General features: G+C 49.9%; 9 protein-coding genes across 9 annotated transcripts; 4 read left to right on the top strand and 5 right to left on the bottom strand.

Annotated features, from left to right (window-relative positions):
- Positions 1-71: 71 nt before the first annotated feature.
- On the bottom strand, positions 72-1,108 carry N7468_006252 (uncharacterized protein; the record flags this gene model as incomplete). The annotated part of the gene is made up of 3 exons (XM_058475548.1): positions 72-575; positions 637-987; positions 1,058-1,108. The coding sequence occupies 3 exons, from the start codon at positions 1,106-1,108 to the stop codon at positions 72-74; spliced, it is 906 nt and encodes a 301-aa protein (XP_058328438.1).
- A 3,024-nt stretch (positions 1,109-4,132) lies between these two features.
- On the top strand, positions 4,133-4,489 carry N7468_006251 (uncharacterized protein; the record flags this gene model as incomplete). Its single annotated transcript, XM_058475547.1, has 1 exon — positions 4,133-4,489. One exon carries the CDS (start codon positions 4,133-4,135, stop codon positions 4,487-4,489), a length of 357 nt encoding a protein of 118 aa, XP_058328437.1.
- Positions 4,490-4,947: 458 nt separating this feature from the next.
- Positions 4,948-6,644, top strand: N7468_006250 (uncharacterized protein; the record flags this gene model as incomplete). The annotated part of the gene is made up of 4 exons (XM_058475546.1): positions 4,948-4,969; positions 5,022-5,306; positions 5,367-5,732; positions 5,791-6,644. The coding sequence occupies 4 exons, from the start codon at positions 4,948-4,950 to the stop codon at positions 6,642-6,644; spliced, it is 1,527 nt and encodes a 508-aa protein (XP_058328436.1).
- Positions 6,645-6,853: 209 nt separating this feature from the next.
- N7468_006249 (uncharacterized protein) lies at positions 6,854-7,653 on the bottom strand (the record flags this gene model as incomplete). Its single annotated transcript, XM_058475545.1, has 4 exons — positions 6,854-7,114; positions 7,171-7,311; positions 7,417-7,558; positions 7,583-7,653. 4 exons carry the CDS (start codon positions 7,651-7,653, stop codon positions 6,854-6,856), a joined length of 615 nt encoding a protein of 204 aa, XP_058328435.1.
- Positions 7,654-7,915: 262 nt separating this feature from the next.
- N7468_006248 (uncharacterized protein) lies at positions 7,916-8,173 on the top strand (the record flags this gene model as incomplete). Its single annotated transcript, XM_058475544.1, has 1 exon — positions 7,916-8,173. One exon carries the CDS (start codon positions 7,916-7,918, stop codon positions 8,171-8,173), a length of 258 nt encoding a protein of 85 aa, XP_058328434.1.
- A 964-nt stretch (positions 8,174-9,137) lies between these two features.
- On the top strand, positions 9,138-10,262 carry N7468_006247 (uncharacterized protein; the record flags this gene model as incomplete). The annotated part of the gene is made up of 3 exons (XM_058475543.1): positions 9,138-9,326; positions 9,400-10,026; positions 10,074-10,262. Coding segments are annotated over 3 exons (1,005 nt in total), but the record flags the coding sequence as incomplete, so codon positions are not given.
- A 3,044-nt stretch (positions 10,263-13,306) lies between these two features.
- Positions 13,307-15,418, bottom strand: N7468_006246 (uncharacterized protein; the record flags this gene model as incomplete). Its single annotated transcript, XM_058475542.1, has 4 exons — positions 13,307-14,392; positions 14,441-14,901; positions 14,969-15,216; positions 15,273-15,418. 4 exons carry the CDS (start codon positions 15,416-15,418, stop codon positions 13,307-13,309), a joined length of 1,941 nt encoding a protein of 646 aa, XP_058328432.1.
- Positions 15,419-16,232: 814 nt separating this feature from the next.
- N7468_006245 (Zn(II)2Cys6 transcription factor) lies at positions 16,233-17,735 on the bottom strand (the record flags this gene model as incomplete). The annotated part of the gene is made up of 1 exon (XM_058475541.1): positions 16,233-17,735. The coding sequence occupies one exon, from the start codon at positions 17,733-17,735 to the stop codon at positions 16,233-16,235; it is 1,503 nt and encodes a 500-aa protein (XP_058328431.1).
- Positions 17,736-18,826: 1,091 nt separating this feature from the next.
- On the bottom strand, positions 18,827-20,388 carry N7468_006244 (uncharacterized protein; the record flags this gene model as incomplete). The annotated part of the gene is made up of 10 exons (XM_058475540.1): positions 18,827-18,912; positions 18,976-19,055; positions 19,122-19,431; positions 19,489-19,579; positions 19,639-19,685; positions 19,737-19,779; positions 19,833-19,892; positions 19,941-19,949; positions 20,000-20,160; positions 20,250-20,388. The coding sequence occupies 10 exons, from the start codon at positions 20,386-20,388 to the stop codon at positions 18,827-18,829; spliced, it is 1,026 nt and encodes a 341-aa protein (XP_058328430.1).
- Between the last annotated feature and the right edge of the window lie 677 nt (positions 20,389-21,065).

Here is a 21,065-nt window from a genome sequence, read left to right as displayed (position 1 = left end):
GCCTCGAGCAAAACCCACTCAACAAATACATCGCAAGAAATGAATATGTTTTTCTAAGAGCCTAGATCTCCCTATTGAAGTGGCATACCAACTCCACGCTGAGTGTTCTCGATCTCCGCTGTGCCATCCGCCAGTTTCTTATGCACTGACATCGGCACCTCGACCTGTTCCCTCAAAGCCCAGTATCGCTTCCAATTGTTCGGACATTCCCCGCCTCCATCGCATCCAGCAAAGTGAATGAGAAAGTCTCCCGCCTGCCAGCTCTCACCAAGAGGATTACTCGCCGGGTAAGAGTTCATGGATCGCTGGCTAACACAAGCAGAGTGCTTTCGCACGATTTCATGATTCTGCCACATATGCGTCCAAGCGTCGTTTTCTGCAAAGACCCAATTTTCCTTGACAAATAGCGGCTCAAGCCACATGTCCAACAGCCAGTCACTCCATTCACTTCGTCTCATCAAGAAGTTCCCAGCATTCATTCCCCAGTGGTCCTCCGGAATGACGAAATTGATATCGTCGTAGTTGTATATCGCCGGAGTACGATATCCGGTTTCCCCGCCGCCAGCACCGGTGAGCTTTTTTGTCGAGAAGGATGTTACGATCGAGTCCCTCTCGTGTGAGGATATGGTCGTAGACATTGAGGGACATATTCATGATGATGATATCGATATCGATCCACCACACCCACTCAGCGTCGGGGAATCGATCAAACGCTTCTTTCAGGACGGGCATCTTGTTCCACACTAGCCCTTCGCCGTTGGGTAGATTGTAACTGGTCATATTCGCCCACATGAACTCCAGACCGTGCCGCTGAGCATATGTCATCCTGTTCTCGTAAACCTGCTCTTTAATGTTGGGTAATGACAGGATTCGGCCTGAGCCTGAGCTTGCGGTCACCATGACAATCTTGCGTGCATCCGTCGTTTTTGCCGGTAGTAGCGTGCTAGGAAGGGGAACACGGGGGAAGAAAGGAACGCCCCATAGCCACTGGAAATACCCATTAGCCACGATTCTTAAGATGCAATTCTTAGGATCTGGAATATTGATGTTTACTTACCAGGCATCCAACGACGCTCACGACGATAATCACAACGCGTGGGAGCAACATGTCCTTCCAGCGCTTTACAAAAGTCCGTTGCGATGATTCAACGAAACGGATGACTGGGGCGAATTTTACGAAAGACTCAGCGAGATAAATTGGAATTCGATAAATCGACTAGAAACCACATGGAGTGCCCTTCGGACCGAACGTTGGCCTCCACGCGCAACTTCCGCATGCGGCGCAACTGTCACCCTCGGATATCACAGCCAAGCTCCAGTCCGCTCTTAGAGTCAATCATTCCTTCTGAGGTGGAACAGAGCCTCTTATGGTAGGCCACTTGTTTTTTTCTCAGTCCCCATTACTGCCATAGTTATACCAAGGATTTGACAAGTCAATTGGGTCAAGAAATATGTGGTGAAAGTTCCCGCCATGAATGTGATTGCAGACTCCACTCCTAAACTGAGTTAACGGACATTTTTAACAAGCTTAGTCTCTCTTTACTATATTTACTTTGATGAACAGCTACCTTATCGTACACATGATCCAGAGTCGTTTCTTCTATGCGAGAGAAAGTGGGGCAAGCAAGTCCTCCAATATTGGACTGCATGAAAACGTAATCAAAATCGTTCTTCTGGGTCGAGACTTCTCAATGGGAATTTGAATGTCCAACCTATCCACTTCTCCTAGCTACCAATGCTATACAACGCAGCTCAGTGCTATGTCCACCACATACGACCATAGGGTGTGGAGAACAGGGCTTCCCGTCCGCTCAGCCGTACTTAAGCCACATATAGTACGCAGTCAATTCTCAATGCGCCCTGAGCTCTAAAATGGCGTCGGATTTGATCCTAGGGTGAGTGTGGGTGATATGGGTGAGAATTTTGGAGACTGGGGTGATAGAGGTGAGAACGGGGTGAGAGCCGGGTTCCAGCTCAGCGGACCCCAGAAATTTCTCAACGGACCCCAAACATTTTCTGACTAATGCTGGGGTCCGCCGAGGTCGCAGAGCTCACCAGACCCCAAAAACCAGTCTTATATAATCCTCTATGTCATCAAATTTAGTGCTCCGTCGGGAAAACAATGTTTTTGGTTTTGTTTTCTTGGTTACCCCTGTTTATTCGCACCATGACGGAGTCAACTTTCCCACTACGACTTTTGGGCTCTTGCAACCTTCATCAATCAGGGGTAAATTTAGATGACACGGATTCTTTGACGCGATTTGACGCGATTTGACGCGGTTGTATGAAGTTGTATGGAGTTCGGGGTTCAACTTGGCGTGTTATATAATAAGATACACAAAGTCTGCATAAGTCATGTGATGAGGCCGACCATGCCTAAAGGAATTTTGGGGTCTGGTGAGCTCCGCGACCTCGGCGGACCCCAGCATTAGTCAGAAAATGTTTGGGGTCCGTTGAGAAATTTCTGGGGTCCGCTGAGCTAGGTGCCCAGTGCAATCACTGCATAATCACACCGATCATCTCAGGGCGTTACGCGGCCTGACCGGGGGCTGTCTTTTCATGATTGGACGGTCAGGCCTCGCCCTGACCAACTTACGTCTGAGACTCTGCGTTCTTTTCTTTCCTAGCGTTTTACCTCATAAGGAATCTGCGCATATATGCGCAGATTCCCCATGAGGTAACTCATTGACCTACATAACCCGCAAACCCTACATTCCCTACATTCGCTAGAGAGATTCTCATACGACGGTAGTGGTCTGGAGGCGCTTTCTTAAGTTTGATAATTTGGTAAGATTGCTGATTGCGTATATTTTCATACTGTAAGCTGCAAGCGGCATCCCTCGACATCCTATCGACAAGATAATCCTTCTTTTTTCCTCTGCTCAATCATTCTAAAATCGGTGAGCTTTAGATGGGGATTTGTAGATCAACATGGGCCAGAAAATGAAAACTCGCCAGGAGAGTACTAACAGGTGGGAGATTGCACCAACTCCCACGTGGTGTCGCTTAGACAGAATTCCCCGCTGGGTTGATCCGCGAGCAACTCATCCTGTAAGGGGTAACGCGGGAGCCGTCACCCGTCTATGATCCCCAATAGATCGACGCTGCTTCTCATTAATGGGCATATATTATGCCGGGAAAAGTGCTTTTGCGACTCCTCTGATGGTGATCTGCGAGGCCAGATCACTGAGTTCAGTCCCACGCATCAAGTGAGGTGTGATCTCACTGGTCGATTATATACATTGCTGGCGGAGGAAGTGGGCTCCATGTCGCATAATTGAAAGCGAAGGGTCAGGGTAATTGACAAACATGCGCGCACGCAAAAGCTAACAATAGGCACACCAGGTGCCTGGCTCACACAGCAGATGCAAAGGCGCGTATTCAGAACTGATAATTGGTCGAACAATAGCTGCACCAGCTAGGGCTAGTGGCTGGTCTTTCAAGTGCCTCTAGAGGTTTTGCGGAAGCGCCGGAGTGTTCTTAGCCCGCAGCCACCAACACACCATTGGCACGACATAGTCTCGAGCATTGGCTAGACTATCACACCAGACCCTCCTTGTCCTCATTTGTCCTTCCATTTTGGTTCATGCCGCAGGTTGCCTCGCCTGTGCGAATCAAGGGCCCATGCTAGCGCCGTGAGAGTCACCGGTACCAATACCCCCCTAGAATAAGCCACGTACCTCCGTGGGACTTGGCATTTATTTCTTTGTAGGCGCCAGCCCCAACGGCAGCACATACTCGAAGCGCTTTATTGTGTTTTGGTGCCCTTGGGCCCAAGTGGCAGCGGATAGCGCTTCACTCAGAGCTCCAATTACAAGGGTTCAGTCTCCTCTATTGCAGCCACTAATGCATGAACATCGTATATTTCTTGTTTCAAGATATATTTCTCTTTTGTGGCGTTTATTAACTGCAAGGACTGTCCGTCGGGAAACGGTAGTGAGCCACGTTATATAAATACTCTACTTTACACGCGTCAGTATCTGTCAAGGAAATTAGTTCCCTTGATTCTACACTGCTAGCCCTCTGTCCTCTGCATGGTATGTCGACTTATCCATTCCCAGATCAAAACTACGCTGACAATTTAGCTATCCGCACAAACTACGATCAAAGCACATGCTCAATAAATCGCAAAATGTCTAAGGCGTTGACGAACTTTGCTCAACTGGCGCAGAATGTCAAAAATGCCTCGTCCAAATTTACTGGCGCCGCCGCTGAAGGCAGCCGCCTGATCCCATCAAGAACCAAGGACGAGCAATTCCAATTACGGATCGACGCGGGTCATTACAACGACAACACGAAAGGTCTGAATGTAAATTTACAGGTCAATTCTCAAGCCAAGAGTCCAGCACTGAAGGACTGGGTCAAAAAAAATACAACCCACGAAAACCTTGCGACTGCGACTTTCAACACCACGGCCGAGGACAAAAATGCGGAATATGTTCGAGTAGTGAACGAGTTGGTGCAAAAAGGAAAACAGAAGCTTGGCTAATGCTTTGGAAGCCAACCAATCTTGCCAATGGTACACGGTTGACAGTTTTGAAGAATCTGGCGAGCGCGGAAGAAGTGGGAAGACAGGAGATTTAAGTGGGACTGTTGTGATTGGCAAAACTTTTGCGTTGGTTAGATTCTATTTGTCGATAGTCTCATCTTAATACTATATGTCCTGTCTATATGCGGTTCGGTTAGATGACGTATACGCGGGTCCAGTCTTGGCAAACTTCAAGCCTGAGTGGCAGATGATATAAGAATCATGCTACCCCTGACACTACTCTCTAACCCTTTCGCACTATGCGCCGCGCAAAGCCATTTCGGGTGTTGCAAGTGCCTTTATTCTTGAGTCACCATTCTAATCGGTCTCATTATATTTGGTCTTCCCTTATTCGCGAATCCACGTCCGCAACCCCCTTCTCCAAACTCGGTCGCGTGCAGTTATTCTCAGGACGCGCAATGGAGCAGGCAACGGTACACGGTAAGCCCAGTCGAGGGTTATGTGGTGTACGTTCGTACTGATGCGATCTTAGAGTTTGATCCTTACTCATACACGAGCGGTCGGTGGCTTCGGAACGACAAACGTGAACGCCAAAGACGCCGGATTGACTTTCACTTTGACGAACTCTGCCGAAAGATAGTGGGCTTATCTGACGGCAAAAGATCCATCAAAAATTGCGAGAAAAAGGAAGGTGGCTTCAACAGGGTGTTCATTTTCACCATGGACGATGGCTCACGTGTCGTGGCGCGACTGCCCTTCACATTAGCTGGCCCTGCGAGATTAGCCACGGCTTCTGAAGTCGCGACAATCCAATATTGTACGTGGATTCATCATATGACGAGAATATTTGAGCCTCACTAAAATTTATGTAATACAGTGCAAAGAAAAACCAGCGTTCCGATCCCAAAAATTCTTGCCTGGAGCGACGATGCAGCGAATAGCGTTGGAAGTGAATATATCATCATGGAACATGCGGCTGGTATACAGCTACAGCAGAAATGGCCCAACATGTCGGGGGATCAGAAAGTTCAATGCATAGATGCCATCTACAGAAAGCTAAGAGAGGTGGTCGACATCGAATTTCCCGCCTATGGAAGCTTATATCTCTCTACCTCGTTATTGGGCTCTTCCTCTAGGCTACCGCTAGAGGGCGGCTTTTGCATCGGGCCCCACTGTGGAAAAAGATACTGGGACTGTGGAGATGGCAGGTATTACCAGTGTACCATTCCCAATCAAGGCCCTTGTGAGTCCATTCCGACCTCAAGCCTTAAGAAGATGAGGGCTAAAGACATGAAATATAGGGTTGACGCTAAGTACGTTTTCTGATGGCCTTATTGATGCCGGTCTTTCAAGGATTCCACCGAGAGACTCTCTGTGTTCAGACCAGCCACCCTATCAGGGCTCGATTGAAACACATTTAGACCTTCTCGAACGTGGACGCACGGTGCTAGATGCAATGTCTGCAGATGGCCAAGTGCAAGATGCAGCTGTGCCAACATTGTTTCATCCGGACCTACATAAAAGAAACATATTTGTTTCAGATAATGATCCTTCGATAATAACTGGTATTATTGATTGGCAGTCTTCCAGCATAGAGCCAGCTTTCTGGTATTCAGATGAGGTTCCAGACTTCGCGACTTATTCACCCCCTGCTCAAGGGGTAGATGATAGCGAGTTATGCACAAAGGCGTACGAGGTCTGTACTCAATTCCTCACTCCGAAGCTCGCTCGCCCTAGATTGATGGATGAAGGCATGTTTCGACCTTTTCGGTACTGCTACAGAACATGGAAAGACGGCGCAGTTGCTTTTCGACATGAGCTTATTGAGACGTGTAAAGACTGGGAGGCACTTGGATTTGCCAACTCGTGTCCATTTTCCTTACCGACGCCAGAAGACATGGCTCTGCATCGGAAGGAATATAGATGCTTTGAAGCGGCCCAGAATCTGAAGCGTGATTTGTCCAGCTTGCTTGACAGTGCATCTGATGGATGGGTTCCTCCAGAGAACTGGGAGGTGGCAAAAACAGAAAACAAGGCTATGTTCAAGGGGATGTTGCAAGCAGTACTGACAAATAAAGATCCGGACGACGGTGAACCAATTAGGGATGAAAGAGACCTGCGAGCTATCTGGCCTTTTGATTTGCCGAAGGTGTAATTTGTGTTGTCTTTGATACCGCTCTCCCATTCATTGGTTCGTGAGCGCTACATGGTATTGTAGGGGATCTTCTTGTCACCGCGCTATATTACATGCTCAATGCAACTCACTCTTCGAGTCTCCAGACGAAGAGCCCGGATGAAATTCACTACTTTGACGCCCGCGTTTCCTCTCCCTGTTCCTTTCTATTGATGACTCATCCTCTGAGGTCAGTTGTTCGGGCGGCGTTTTGAGGTCATCGACGCTTTAATGCGCCTCGTCGAATACGGTTGATTGAGCCTAGATGTTGCACTGTATCTGCTGCCTAGCTTTGGCACTTGCCAGAAACTCACAAAGCTGCTCTTTGAAGTTAGGAATATTTCTCGATCGAGGTCTCTCTGGCCTTGTGAGAGCTCATCCGTCGCGAAGTCTCTAAGTGATAGTCGTAATTCTGTTCTCTCAACGGCACATCCAGCATCTGTCCGAAACGGCTTCGCGGAATTATCAGCGCCAAATAATCAGACGTTTTGCAACATAGGGATTATACCTTTGCTTCTACCACGGCGGTCGCCTGGAACTCTTCCACGCCATCTACCATTTTGTACTCCGGTCGCCATACGGTGATGGTTCGCTCTCTTAGTCTCTTTATAATCGATGTCAAAGGCAACCACCGCATTGACACTCCCATCTGTATTTAAGATATAGTGACGGCAGGGATCGTAATCGTAGCTGTGAATACCTATGTGAGCACATCTACCTTCTAAAGCGAAGCCTAGGGGGGTACTCACCGTACTTTATCTTCCACGTAGTTTCGAAGGGGTTCATCAGCATCTAGCGCATGCAAGAGCTGTGCGTAGACGTTCGGTCTAAGTCGATGCTCCCACCAACTCCTTAGCCGGTGACCTGCACGATGGAGTCGCAAACAATTTACAACACTTTAGGCTTTCCGTGATACTGACTTCTCTACTGTAGATGGCGGTGTGAGAGGAGGCTCAAGGATACTCCCTGGCGGAGTAAATCCAGCTGCCATGGACGGCGGACACTAATTCAGCTTAGAAGTTGGGTGCGATTTGTTATTTATTTATGCCGCATCGAGTGGGAGATTGAGAGTGAAGTTCACGTGAACCGATAGTTAGTCATCTTTTGGTAACCTGGTTACTTGCGCGGAACGGTGACGGCCACGTGATGAAAGGCAGTTAACTTCTTTTGAAGGCCCTGCTGCTTAGGGCATCTTGGCCTCAGCAGATCTGCCTAACCGCTATCGGTCGCTCCTAGGCTGATTTGCAGTGGCGATGTGCAGATACCAAGAGACCAATTGCTTTGGGAGGGGGAGATTTGACCCAATAATATTCAACTCCTGCTCAGCTGAAAGGGTCAGTGCAGCGGTCGCGCGACGGAGGGTGATTATCACTCAGCTCTCACCCTGTCTATTGCGCACTCACCCTACTCACCCCCGGTCGCGCGACGCTAAAGCGGCTCTCACCCACTTCTCACCCGGGCGGCACCCACCCGACTATTGTCCGCACATAAGCCACACGCCGGTCAGTTAGTACTATGGTGGGTGACCACATGGGAATCCTGACTGTTGTATGTGTTTTTGCTCACCGAGTTTTCATTTCTAGATTCACGTAATTTTAGAAGATTATTCACTGCGCTTTACAGAATAACAGACCTTGATGATCATTTGAGGGGCATCTGGGGCGCGCTAAACTTGATCGGGTGGTGACCCTTATTACGTAATGGCTCGTTGCGGCTCAAACAGTGTCATGCCTGAAATGTAAGGCAAAATAATCTGTCTTGTTATCCGCTTGCGTCGATTTTCTCGATTCGCTTCAAGTCTGTGTCCGAATAGACTAGTAAATAGCTGTTTTCAATCCTTACTCTAGCTATGAACTAAGAGATTAATGATGCTGGCTGCCTGCATACTCGATACAAGTGGAAAGAAGTGAATATTGCCGATATTCCCATTCGGAGGTCCTTTGCAAACACATAATCGTATGATATCGACCACGGAGAGTCCCCAAAGGATGTGGGATGAATTAGAAACCCAAATCGAACTTGATATTGGAACCCAACTTGAATGGTGTAGACTAGCAATCTCGGGGCATATCTACCAGTGATCAGATAGGATCATGCAGGATTATCTTGGGGCTGTTTTGCTCTCACAATGGCGGGAAAGACCTGCAGTCTCGATTCTACTAAGCTCATCTTGTAGGGATGGATAATTGTTAATTCTTTCCCTTTTCCATGAAGGTTCCATGAGCGGAGCAGCGAAGCCCCACTTTAAGACAAGCACTCCGGGGTATTCACGATGCGACATCGAGGTGAACTAGACGCATCCGTCTAATACCAAGAGAGCGTGGCTCCTATCGGTACTAGGTCTGTGACTTTGCTGAGACTTCAACGCAAAGTTGCCTGTCCTGCTCGTCGCCCCTCGAAGAACCTAACACCTCCGTATTCGTGATGTTCTCTTTCCTTCAGCATGTCGAGGCCAGGCTTAGGGGAGCAAAATGGATGCAATTTAGGCCGCTCAGCTCCGCTGCTCATCTGCTGGCAACCGAGCCAAAGTTTCTGCCCATCGACGAGAGAGGGCCCTTGGACATCGAGTCGCCGGAAGGTCATTGTACGCCAGTCCGTCTCTGCCTTCCGAAATTCAGAACTTTCATGTGGATCATAACAAATGTCCTGTCGACAGTCTTGATCGTAGGTCGCCTTGCTTCCAGGATAGCCTCTGGGTTCTAAAGTGGTTGGGGTCTAATAAATCATTCAAACATAGGTTTTCACAAACAAATCAATCTTCTCCCATGAATCTTTCCGAAATTGCCAAATGGCATTTACATCGTACCATTTCTCCGTCACTGCAATCACCTTATACATCATGTCTCGCCCATCTGTCGGTGCTTTCACCGCCAAGTCACTGTCAATCCCCCAGACTCTGCTCCCTGCTGGCCTAATGTGTCTGCAAATTGTCTTCCAGAACGTTTCTCTGGCATACTCATCAGTCATCTTTCACCAGCTCGTCCGCCTACTATTGACGCCTGCAACAGCACTATGCAATCTCGTTCTTTTCCAGTCACTGATTCCGAGAACAACGATTATCCCGCTGGTGATTATGTGCCTCGGCGTCGGCGTCGTTGTTTACTTTGACTCGGTCGCGAACGCCGACAACTCGAAGATGACTTCTCCCACAGGCGCATTTGCTGCCGTCACTGGGTTATGTGCTAGTGCGGTATACACTACAATTGTGGGCAGCTATCATAAGAAGTTTGAAGTCACCAGCATGCAGCTCCTGCTCAATCAAGCAGCGCTTGGATCCCTTATGCTATTGTGCTTTGTGCCTTTCTTTGATACGTTGCCGCGATTGGACGACATCTCCACGTCCCTCGCTCTATCCATATTGCTCGTACGTACGTCCTTCGATCTTGCAGAGGATTTGCTAACACCTCACAGAGTGGGATCTGCGCATTTCTAGTTAATCTGTCCATGTTTTATGTGATCGATGCCACGGGGCCGGTCAGTAGCACGGTTATCGGGCACCTGAAAAACTCGATTGTAATTGCTTTGGGTTGGGTGTTGAGTGACCAGATAATTTCTCGTCAGAGCCTCGGAGGAATAGCGATGGCTTTGATCGGGATGACTCTGTGAGTGACGCCGATTCTTTCTCTACAGTCTGGAAGACACAGCTAACGTGTTCGCTCACTAGTTATATGATAGCCGTTATTCGGGAGAAGAGGTAAAATACCCGAAAAGTGTGTTCATAGCCTGCTGCGTTAAAGCGACACCTAATGATGAATTCAACTGCCCACCTGTTATTTCAATATGTCTAGAGCTCACAAGCTCTATAGAAGTCTTCTTAATTGACCTTGCGTCGACTGATCCATCATTTAAGTTCCCAAGAGAGATTCATGCCGGGACACATGGCGCAAATGCCTCAAACTCGACTCGGATGCAGGGTGCTATTTCCATATGAATCGTCCCTGTCAGAATGACGGAAAGCCATTCGATAGACATTTGAGGTAAATCCGTAACATCCACGCTATTATCATTCAACTACGTGCTTGACACATTTAAGTTCGCCAAAAGCTACCAAACAGGAGTGTATATGCACCAAGAGCTACCGATATCCTCTTGGATCCGATAAGATACACTTACTTCTACTACGATACACTAAGAGCTGTCAAGAACCACCCGTATTACATTTGAAACACCAATAATCAGCTTATTACACCAGAGCATGCTAAAAATGATCAGAAATAGGAATATAGACACCAAGATATGGTAAGACACACCCAATTCTGCCAAGATCTGCCGAGAAATTTCAGGTGGTAGAATAGTCTACACGAAGCTCCCCACCACGCCTCTTGTTTGCACCTGTACATACCCCCATCAACAACAGAGGAAGCACACCAAGATCCACCCAGATCCCCAACATTGCCTCACATATGCTTGGACATACGCTTGGAACCTCCAACCATCAACTCTCCCCGCCTGAATCTGCAAATCATACCCAGATGGAAAGAGAAACACCAGCCTCCAAAGCCATGAAACATCTTTGCAGTAACCTCATTCGTTCACTCCCCTCCCCTTTCTAACTTAGCTTTACTTGATACTCCAGACTCCCAACTCCACAGAGATACACCTGTTCTTCTCCAAGCGATCGGGCAAGCCGACACAGTTGATGAAAAAAAAGGTGTTCGCGTCGAGAGGGGACAGTGTAAGCCCAATGACACAGTACGAATAGCATGCGCAAGCACAGAGGCCACTCGTCGTTTCCAAAAATCAGGTACATCAGACAGCCCTCAGGACTTCTGAGTCGTCCCTGCCGTTAAGCGAGGGTCATCTTGAAGGCCTTCAAGATGTCTGTTGGCAGGAAAGGACACTCACCCCAGCGCTGAAGAAGAGAGAAGGAAGAGGAAATCCGGGGTGATCTCGATGCTTTTATAGTCCAGCAAGGACCGCGATTCTACGCTAGTGATCACGCTAGTGCTAAGCGACGATTATCCGCGTTTGCAATCAAACGCGCTATCTGTACGGAGAACGCCTCTACCATGGAGATCGATAAGCCTCTGCCCCCGTCTTCTGCCCACTTCATCTCCTTCTAACCTCAATCTAGATAAGATAAGGGTAAGCTTCGCCCGCACGGGCGTCACAGAAAAGCTTATCTCCCCTTCTACGAACACCCAATGAGACAGCAACCCCTGATATTTGGAGCAGCACGACGAAGGAGGCAGATCGTCTTGCTTGTTTGCTTGTATAAAGCATACTATATCAAACTCTTGGCACGTATTGAGAGCGTCTTGCTTGTTTGCTTGTATAAAGTATACTATATCAAACTCTTGGCACATGTTGAGAGCGGGCGATGGTACACGAGTTGTATGAGGCGGAGCAGGCAGGCAGGCAGACAGGCAAGCAGGCCATATAGCGCTGAATGGGCGTATTCCATGACCCATCACACACAGTTTTGGAATGACACTAGTTTTGGCCGGAGCACACCCGTATACATTGAACCACACCAGCGCGTGCCAAGACACACTATACTCGAGAACAAACAATAGATTGACTAGATGTGGTTTTATTCCTCCAGTTCCCTGACCTGGCAACCACCAGAATTGGCTTCTACACACCTGTTCCATTTACGCGCAAACGGGCGCGTTTGCACCGAGAACACTCGCACCTCAAGACACCAGATCCCACGATACTGTAATTGAGAACTGTGGGCACGGACTTCGTTTCCTCTAGCACCCCTCCAAGCTCTGACTTCGTTTGTTACATCATCTCGGGGCTGTGTTTCTCCCAACGCGCTCTCTACACACCCATTTGGGCAAGAGTACACTATGCCAGAGATCGAGGCGGCCCAGCACATTAGGTGTAGAGTTCGTTCACCCACTCTGTACCTCTTACGAGGACCACCGTAGGCACCTGATTTCACCCAGTCAGGCCTAACTCCACCAGCTTCCAGAACGAACCCAACTCCCTGGCCCGCCTATAAAGGTCGTTCGCCCATATTCCCTGCTAGTCTCTCTCCTACTGTCCCTGTTACTTGATTCTGCTGCTAGTTACCTCTCTGGCATTGGTTATCATTGACACTCACCCATAGAGTCCGTATGGCACCAAAGGCTGCCAAGACACACCCGGTTGCGGAACGAGGCTTCTCATAGAATTTACCTACCCAGTTCGTTCTTGCTCTTGTTCACTTCAAGTTTGCTCCATTCTGAGTCTTGAACCTTATTCGGCTTCCAGCTAATGAATAAAGTTTACATGATGACGCAAATGGCGTACCGTATATCTGCCTGCCCCCAGACTGGCGATCCCCCGCCGTTATAGTGGGGCATTGTTTCGGTCTAAGGTAGATCTGCTGACCTTAAAAATGTCGTGTGACGTTTCTATACTTTTCCTCGGGCTTGTAGATCTGACAACATCGACGTCATTCCATCGTGCCCCTTTATACGCCAGGCCTGGAAGAATGTCTAGCAATACTATCCCTTGGAGGCTTCGAATACGGACATGAGTACGTAGAGTATACTTTTCTCAGATTCATCCAAATTACTGTACAAAAAGCTCTTCGCCAATTTTTGAACCCCCCGTAGCCTCCAACTTCATCATCATTAGGCATATCCCAAAGAACTCTTGCGTAAACATAGTCCGAAAGTATAGTACAGGAATAGAAAGGTAGTAAACATGATTCATTGCACGCCAAGCACACGCGACTCCATCTGCGCAGGGTAGGCCATATCCACATGAGGTGCAGATGATCTACGCTCGGAATAGGCGTAGTTTCCCCCGTCAAGGCTCAACGAATCCATCATTTTCGACGCCCATGATGTCACCTGGCTAGCTTCCCGGTACACGTCGCTAAGGCCTCTCAGGACCTCGAGCCCCGCGTGGAAGTTCTGCATTGACTCCCCGCTGTCCGCGGACTGGGATCTGATTTCCGAAATCTGGATTATAATGGCTACCAGGATGGCGGTGACGCCGATGACGGGGAGGCGGGTGTGCAGGTTGTGCTGGTGGATCATCGTCGCGATGCGGGTGATCTGCTGCGAGGCGTATTTGACGCAGAAGCCCGAGGAGGGCAGGTGCTGGGACTGGTAGAAGACTGCAATGGCTGTGTAGAACTGCAAGTGGAGGATGTTGCGCTGGAGAAAGAGAGTAGGGTTTTCTGTTTTGGCAAGGTCGACCACGGGGAAGGAGGTTGCCCATTCCGCGAGTCGCGCTTCGGTTGCGGATACTCGGGCGGAGTTTTCCGAGTCTTCCAGGCTGTGGGGTGGACTCGGGATTGAAGGTGAGCCCGCGGGGGTGTTGTGCTTGGCTTGTAGTTGGAGGACGTCGTTGATGGATGTGCAGAGCTGTGTCTGCGCGATAAATAAGGCGTTCAAGGCTTGTTGGGTGCAGATATCCTGGATTTGAGGTAGATTGAAGCCCGGAATTGAAGGATCGGATGGAGTGCATAGGTCGAAGTCTTCTTCTGTAAGCAGCTGGGGGTGAAACTCCGGGCCGGTGATAAATGGCACGCATCTCAGCTTGAGTGCGGTTTGGCAGTCGGTCACGTAGCATGACCATGCAATTCTTTTCCAGAGGCCCTGGTTGAAGGTCAAGTCATGCTTTGTAGACGCATCGTCGAAGAGACCGATTGACTGCGCTGTGGAAATGGCGACGCTGGTCCAGTGGCGGCTGTCAAGGCCGTCTCCAGTCTGCAACCGGTATGAAAGAAGCAGAAGGGACTGGACGATAGTCAGAGCGTTGAGCTCGTATTCGGTCTCGTAGAGAAGCTTTATCCGGTGTTAGATCCTGCAGAGATTTGGACCCGGTCAACGTACCTTGGCCTTTCGATAAAAGCATTCCTGGGCCTCCGTGCGACTGGAGAAACCAGCCTCGTAGAGATACCCTTGGTCCACAAACGTAGTGGCTGACATCAGCACCGCGTAGAAAAGAAGCAGACTGATCGAATCAGCGCCGTTGTCACGATATTGAATGATACCCAAAAGCCGTGAGAGCTCGACGATTGGCATAGACGGAAAGACACAGTCGATGAAAGTCTGTAAAAGGGCATCCTGGAGGGGAATGCCTGGCAGTGAAAACACTCCGTTGGTATACAGACATTCAATGTTGGCTGGACTCATCATCATTGGAAGTGGTTGAATGAACCTTGGGAGCATAGCCTCCGGATTCTCCTCTTCTTCCGAGGAAGGTAGCGGTGATCCGAGGTTTGTAAATGCATTCCATACTTCTTCTTCTGGTTGTTGGAATGGAAGGTTCTTGAAAGACCCAAGGTCAGGCGCTGACAAACATTGTCAGTTTTGATTCATCCAGTTCCCTTTTACACTTGTGGTGTAGAACCGACTTACTCGTTGGACTTAAAGAGACATCAGGCCAGCCGGCTGCCGGATCGGGGGGAGGGAAAGCGTTGATATTCGTATGGAGAAAATCTTCCTGAACAAATTCATTGCCGTAGGCGCCTCCGGTGGAGCCGGTGGAAGACCTTCGCTCGCTGGAAGGCGCTGGGAAAAGCATGGATACGATCGTAGTCGCCGGAGACATGGCCCCGGGAGCTTTCTTCGGGAACATGCCCAAGGTCTTGAGTTGCACTCGTCTTCTGCAAGGTGGGTTAAATTGCGAGATTCCCTGGCTTAAGTTATCGGTCCATCATACCTCTTCCGGGCGCGTTGGTCTACGACGCACTTGGCGCCTTTTTGGTCGCAATTACTGCAGGGGTTCCCCGAGCCCGCCACGGCATCGCAGCGGACTTTGGTGACATGGCATAACTGGCATGCTCTCTGGATCCTCCTTGACGGCATCCCTGACTGTTGCGTTGTCCTAATCGTTTTACCTAGCGGGTCTAGCGAGGCTGCGTCCTTGGACAGAAGAGATAGATGCTTGGGGCCGCTCTTCTGAAGCTAGACGTGGTGGGACAAATGCGCTTTGTGTAGAAAACCTTTGAGGCTGGTTACAGGTAGAAAGGATGGAACGACAATCACCGTCCGGGGCCTGTACTCTTTTCATATACGAAGCCCGGCCGTTTTCTCCAGGTTTCGATCATCGGATGCGGGGGAAAGGATATCGCGAGTACCGTGCGGCTATGGCCAATCAGAGGTCCATCTGCAGGGGGAAAAGGCTCGTTCTGTTTGTTTCCTCATTTCCACACGAATTCCTGATTCTAGAGCGTCTTGCATCACCAGTCGCAGATCCCGTAGTACAAATCCGGTCAGTTATTGCTCGAAGCGGTTAGGCGCCATCCACGTCTTTGCGAGGCTTCTGTGGGGCGCACGCTTTCCCCCTTTCCCGGGGAGGACTTTGGGTGCGGTGGATGAACTAGCCGGTGGTTTCTTTCCCGATTTGGGTTCATCCGCGCGCGTTGGGATCGATAACGGGCTGCGATCCGGTGGATTCGTATCAATGTGGCCCACGAAGAGTCTCCATAATCTCGAGCCTACGTGCGGAAGAAAACTCCCGGCGGATCCGAATCTAACTGATCCAGCAGATCGCAAGGGATCTGACGCGCAGTTGGCTAGCCATAGATTGGGGCGGGGCCTCACACAGAAATCACTTAATTACAAAACACATCCGCAAAATATCCCATAGCGAAAGGCGGGAAGAAGCCTAGACCCTCTTTTAAGGTGGCATCGCCACATGCAAATGATCTTCCACTAGTTCAAACCATGTTCCCTTGAATCCTGCCTCCTTGGCTGTCCTGACAGCTTTGATGAACCCCCGCAGTCGAACTGCACTGATATTTTGTACGGTAAACGCTGCCAGTATGTCCAGCAGCCGCTCCCCTGGGCCTTCGACCTCCAGCATCGCCATTGTTAACGGGAATACCATGGGCATGGCGGTCACTTTCTCCGCTGCCGACGAAGCGAACAACGACATGGCCGAAAAGATGCCCTCCGCGAGTACTCGTGCGGTCCCGTCCTCGACTCCCAGTGGATACCTCAGTCGATGAATAACCAAAAGGGTGGCCAGACGATAGACATTGGCCTGGGTCATCATGGCGAGAGCCTCATGTTGTGAGAAGTTGGCATACAGGATGGGCTGGTGCGGTGGCTCCCATTCTTGAACGTGGCCCTCGATCTCTGCGAGTCTCTGCCACACTGCCATCCGCTGCGCCGACTGAGGCTCACTGCGGTCATTTTTCATGAAATTACTACATTCGGCAACATCATGGATATGGGGGAGAAGCGTCGTCATAATGCCAGCATATCGATCGATGATGACCCGATCGGTGGGAGGAAGTCGGATAATGGGAAGCTCGCGGTGCGCCACCGCCTCCACCGTGTCAATCAACACGGGGGTCAAGGTGATGGTATCCATGATCGGATACATGAACAGGCTTGGAAACCAGTCGCGCGTCGTGAGGAGCGCGTTCCGCACAATCGAGTGCGCGGTATTGGAATAGGGGGCGCTGACAACGTTGAACACGTACATGATCTGACCCAGGAAGAGCGCGCAAGCCGCATCATACACGTGCCTAATGTTCACATTGCGCAAGCGCTGCAGTCCCTTGGCTGCCTTTTGCATGTCCGCCTGCTGGGGTCGCATGACAAGTGACCTCTGATGGCTCGACATTAACGAGAGGAAGGCCAGATAGCCCTCGGTGAGGGTGGGTCCGGAGCAGGACAGGAGGATAGTTATGGTTTGTTGGGAGACAGGGAAAAAGCTGGCCCCCATCGCAAAGGGCCCATGTATAGCAGCAAACTGCTGTGTATCCATGACCGTCTGCAACGCGTCGGCGGTTGTTTGCAACCTCTTGGGCGTCGCAAGCAACCTCTCCGGCGACAGCATGAGTAGGCCTTCCCTTGTCGGCGTCCAGCCTTCTTCTGAGATATCGGATACGGACTCGGCGGGGGAGGCGCGGCTGGATGAGGGTGATGTGGTTTTTCGACGGACCGTCAGCTCGGATTCGGGCTCGTCGCTGGGCTGAAGGTCAACACTCCAGACCTGCATTTGACCATGCGGGAAGGCCTTTGCAGATGGCCGGCGGCCTATTCGGCCGCTGCGACGAGAAACGGAACATGGGATCTTCAAGCGCTTGCACCGAATGCATTGTTGGTCATTGCCGGTAAAAGTGCATTTTTCTTTGGCGGAATGGCAGCGATTGCATGCCTTCACGACCATCTTCCCCTACAGCTGGCCGTGCGGATCGGGACAGCGCGAGCAAACTAGAATCGAAGACAGTCGCCCAGACGCTAAAGCGGGGGTGGGTTGGGATGCGGTGACGCGTTGAAACGAGGAGTGCAAGATAGCCAACTCTTGCCATCCGGTTGTTTTCCCCGCTTTACCCCACAAACCTTCCAAGAGCCAATAAGCGAAGCCTGTGAAATTGCCCTCGGATAAGTAACTATCCACGACTTGCCTTTCTGACTAATTCCGGTTTTTCCCCCCGGGGCCCAGGCTGGGGGTTCTGTCTGGGGTTTGCGTCTGGGGGGAAGTGCACCTTAGAGAATCTGCGTAGTTTCGCTCGGACCCGATTCGGATCTTCGTCGCAGTCGATTAACCTTGTAACGATGCACATCACTCCAATAGTAGCAATTAGCAAGTTGTGCGCGACGCATTCTGGCCGTCGATCACGGTCCTCATCTGCCATGATTGGCTAGTGTGGCGTAGTCGTAGTGTCTGGTGGGGGGCAAGGATCACAAGGCCCTAATTGCTCAGTGTTTTAGGGGGCCAGTTGGATTTCCCGGCTTCGCAGGACCCATTTCAGGGGGAACTAGAATCCACCCAGGATCCATCCAACCTGCCAGGGGAACCGTGGAGGCCGTTCCGTGGATGCTGTTCTCTACCAAAAGCTGAGGTGGGTAACCGGATGTAGTTTTGGTTGGGGACTTTCTGCGGGGATGTGAATCCCCCGACAGCAATCACCTCGTGCCGCACACAGCATGCAGGGTATATTAGTAACGTTAGGCTCGTAGTATTCCAGCATTTGCCATACAGATTTTTCATCTTTACAATCACAATATTCAAGTGCTCGTGGTTGGGTTTCGAACTGTCTGGTTTGGAGCTTTGGAGATATATATCTTTCCACTGTTATGCATAGACACCGCATGTCAAAACTTAGAGTTCTCGAGCTGAGCCGCCGACTCGAAAACCACATTGGCAGGGCCGTGATTTCTACTACTAGTGTCTAGGTACCGAACTTAAAAGCTGTACTTTGTGCAGCTTATCGTACTAGTACTTTTCTGTACCCCCAGATATTAGACTGGCCTCGATCATTCAGCCCCATCAGCCGGTCCTGCATTTTGCCGCTCACGAGCCCAGCGCTGCTCCCGACTCTCGCTCTCAGGATCGAAATAAGCTGAAGACTCGATTAGCTCGGTCTACCGTGCGATCAGAATACCGAAATACATGTAACACCCACGTTTTTCACCAAATACGGTTGTCCGAATGCCTCGGCGCTCTCCCTTATACGTGCCCGGGATGACACGATGCAATGTACAACTGCGAGATGATCAGCGACCAACTTCTCGATCCATCAACCATCGCATATTACTCCTTCAGACGTACCGGTTATCCCACATTGCGACGCTGCCAACTGCCCACTTGAACCGAACGTAGTGGTCATCCGCGGAATGAATGTGATATGCCAAGAACTCCAAAATCTTGTCTAAGCAAAAGATCAGCGGATTGTCCGTCTCATTTGGGCCAGGGATCCCACCGGACTCGAGTTTCTTGAGCTCGGCAAACCCGGTGACAAACCCAGGATTCACATTCAACGCTTTCAAGCCTGTGACAGGGTGAGTGCGCACGGCGGGGTGGTGTGTATCGATTGGAGGGCGGTTCGGGCCAGTGCCCCATAGGTCTAGGATTGTGTCGTCTCGAAAACCACTGTTAGCTGAGTGTCTCGCTTGATTGGCAGCGATTCGTGACATACATTGCAACCGAGAGGTGTGGACTGCATGGAGCCCATCAAGGAATGTCTGGTATGCTTTGCTCAGAGCATCGTATAGTCCGTATTGCGAGACCTGGATAATAAGCACAGGAGCTTAATTTTCAAGAGATTCACGTACCCAGGCCGTATCACCCCCACTGCTGGATGCTCTTCCATTCGCAGCAGCGAGTAGGACGGGGCTGCGAATAATCAATGTTTTTTTCCCTTTTAAATCAAGCCAGTGAGCTTACGATTGATTTCAAATGAAGTGTCCGCATGGAAATCTCCACTCGGCTTCGACAGTTGTTAGTTAGATATGTTGGAAAGGTTTCTAGCTCGCCTCTTACCCAAGGAGTAAATTTCAAAATCTCACGATGGTCCTCGCGACTCCCTTTGATATTCACAAACTGACTACCTTAGCCATGGCTGCAAGATTTGGCTTCGTTTCTATATACCTTTTGGTCCTAGTGAGGAAGTTAGCTTGGTGGATCATGCGTTATTTTCCCAAATTTACCTTTTGGGCGGGGTGTCTGTCCAAAACACCATAATGCTCAAATAACTTAATCTGCTGTTCTGTAGTCAAATCCTGGTCGCGGAAAAACACTACACCACGCTCATTGACCAGCAAAGCTAGCTCGTCAAGCTGCTTCTCGTCAAGCTGCGAGAGCTGCACACCTTCCAAGACGGTTCCAATGGACTCAGTCAGAGGCACGGGATGTGCCACCGCCAATAGCGCCTTTTCTCAGGATCTGCGAAAAATGCACGATCCTTTGGTGGGGCGAATGCCTCGCGAATGGGCTCTGGAGGAATGTGATGCCGGATCTTCTCATTAAAATGGGGGTGAAGGGTCACATGGAACCCCGAATCAGGCGAAATATGGCGACGGGCTTCGAGGTGGGCCATCTGAGCGTGATGAGCAATATTGATACTATGTGGAATAGTTTTCCGAAGGAAGTAATTGCAAAAAACAAAAAAAAAAGCCGACGAGGGGTTGGAGCTGATTTGCCTTATAAGTGGCTTCGTATCTCTCTAAACACCTCACTGCGTGAACACTGTCATGTTATTTGTCTGCTATTCGTCACTACCAGGGTGTAGCCGAACTATCGGCAGTGTAGGAAGCCACTAATAAAAGCCGTCAGAATAAGCAAAAGGGACCACCAAGCTGATGTCAGACCCACTCGGATAGTTTAGATAGTTTTTTTTGGCGTCATCGCGAATCGATATTACGGGATTCAGGATGACGCGACCGTGCACATCAATTGCATCAACCGACTCAGACATGCATGTATGGGGTCTACTCTGCTCAATGGGTACCCATCTCGATCTCATCATTTGGAAGATAGGCCTGAGTCAAAGCATGGTTGGAGTATCGTCAAGATCTTAGAACGAGTAATCAACTATACCGATGAGTTTGCTGGTACCGTCAAACAAGGCATGGAAGACACTTACTCTAATAGCAATGTCTTATAGGGGAACAAGTCATCGCGAATATGAGGACGGGATAGCAGCACTGGTATTTTAGTATGCAGGAGCCTGCAGCTATCTTCTATTATATGAATTCCGCCTACGCTGTATGATCC

The sequence above is a fragment of the Penicillium chermesinum genome (assembly GCF_028974085.1).
Source record: "Penicillium chermesinum strain IBT 19713 chromosome Unknown utg000005l:1.0-4115287.0:1.0-4118363.0, whole genome shotgun sequence".
Taxonomy (NCBI): Eukaryota; Fungi; Ascomycota; class Eurotiomycetes; order Eurotiales; family Aspergillaceae; genus Penicillium; species Penicillium chermesinum.
The sequence above is the reverse complement of the archived record's forward strand: the minus strand, read 5'-3'. Positions and strand labels throughout refer to the sequence as shown.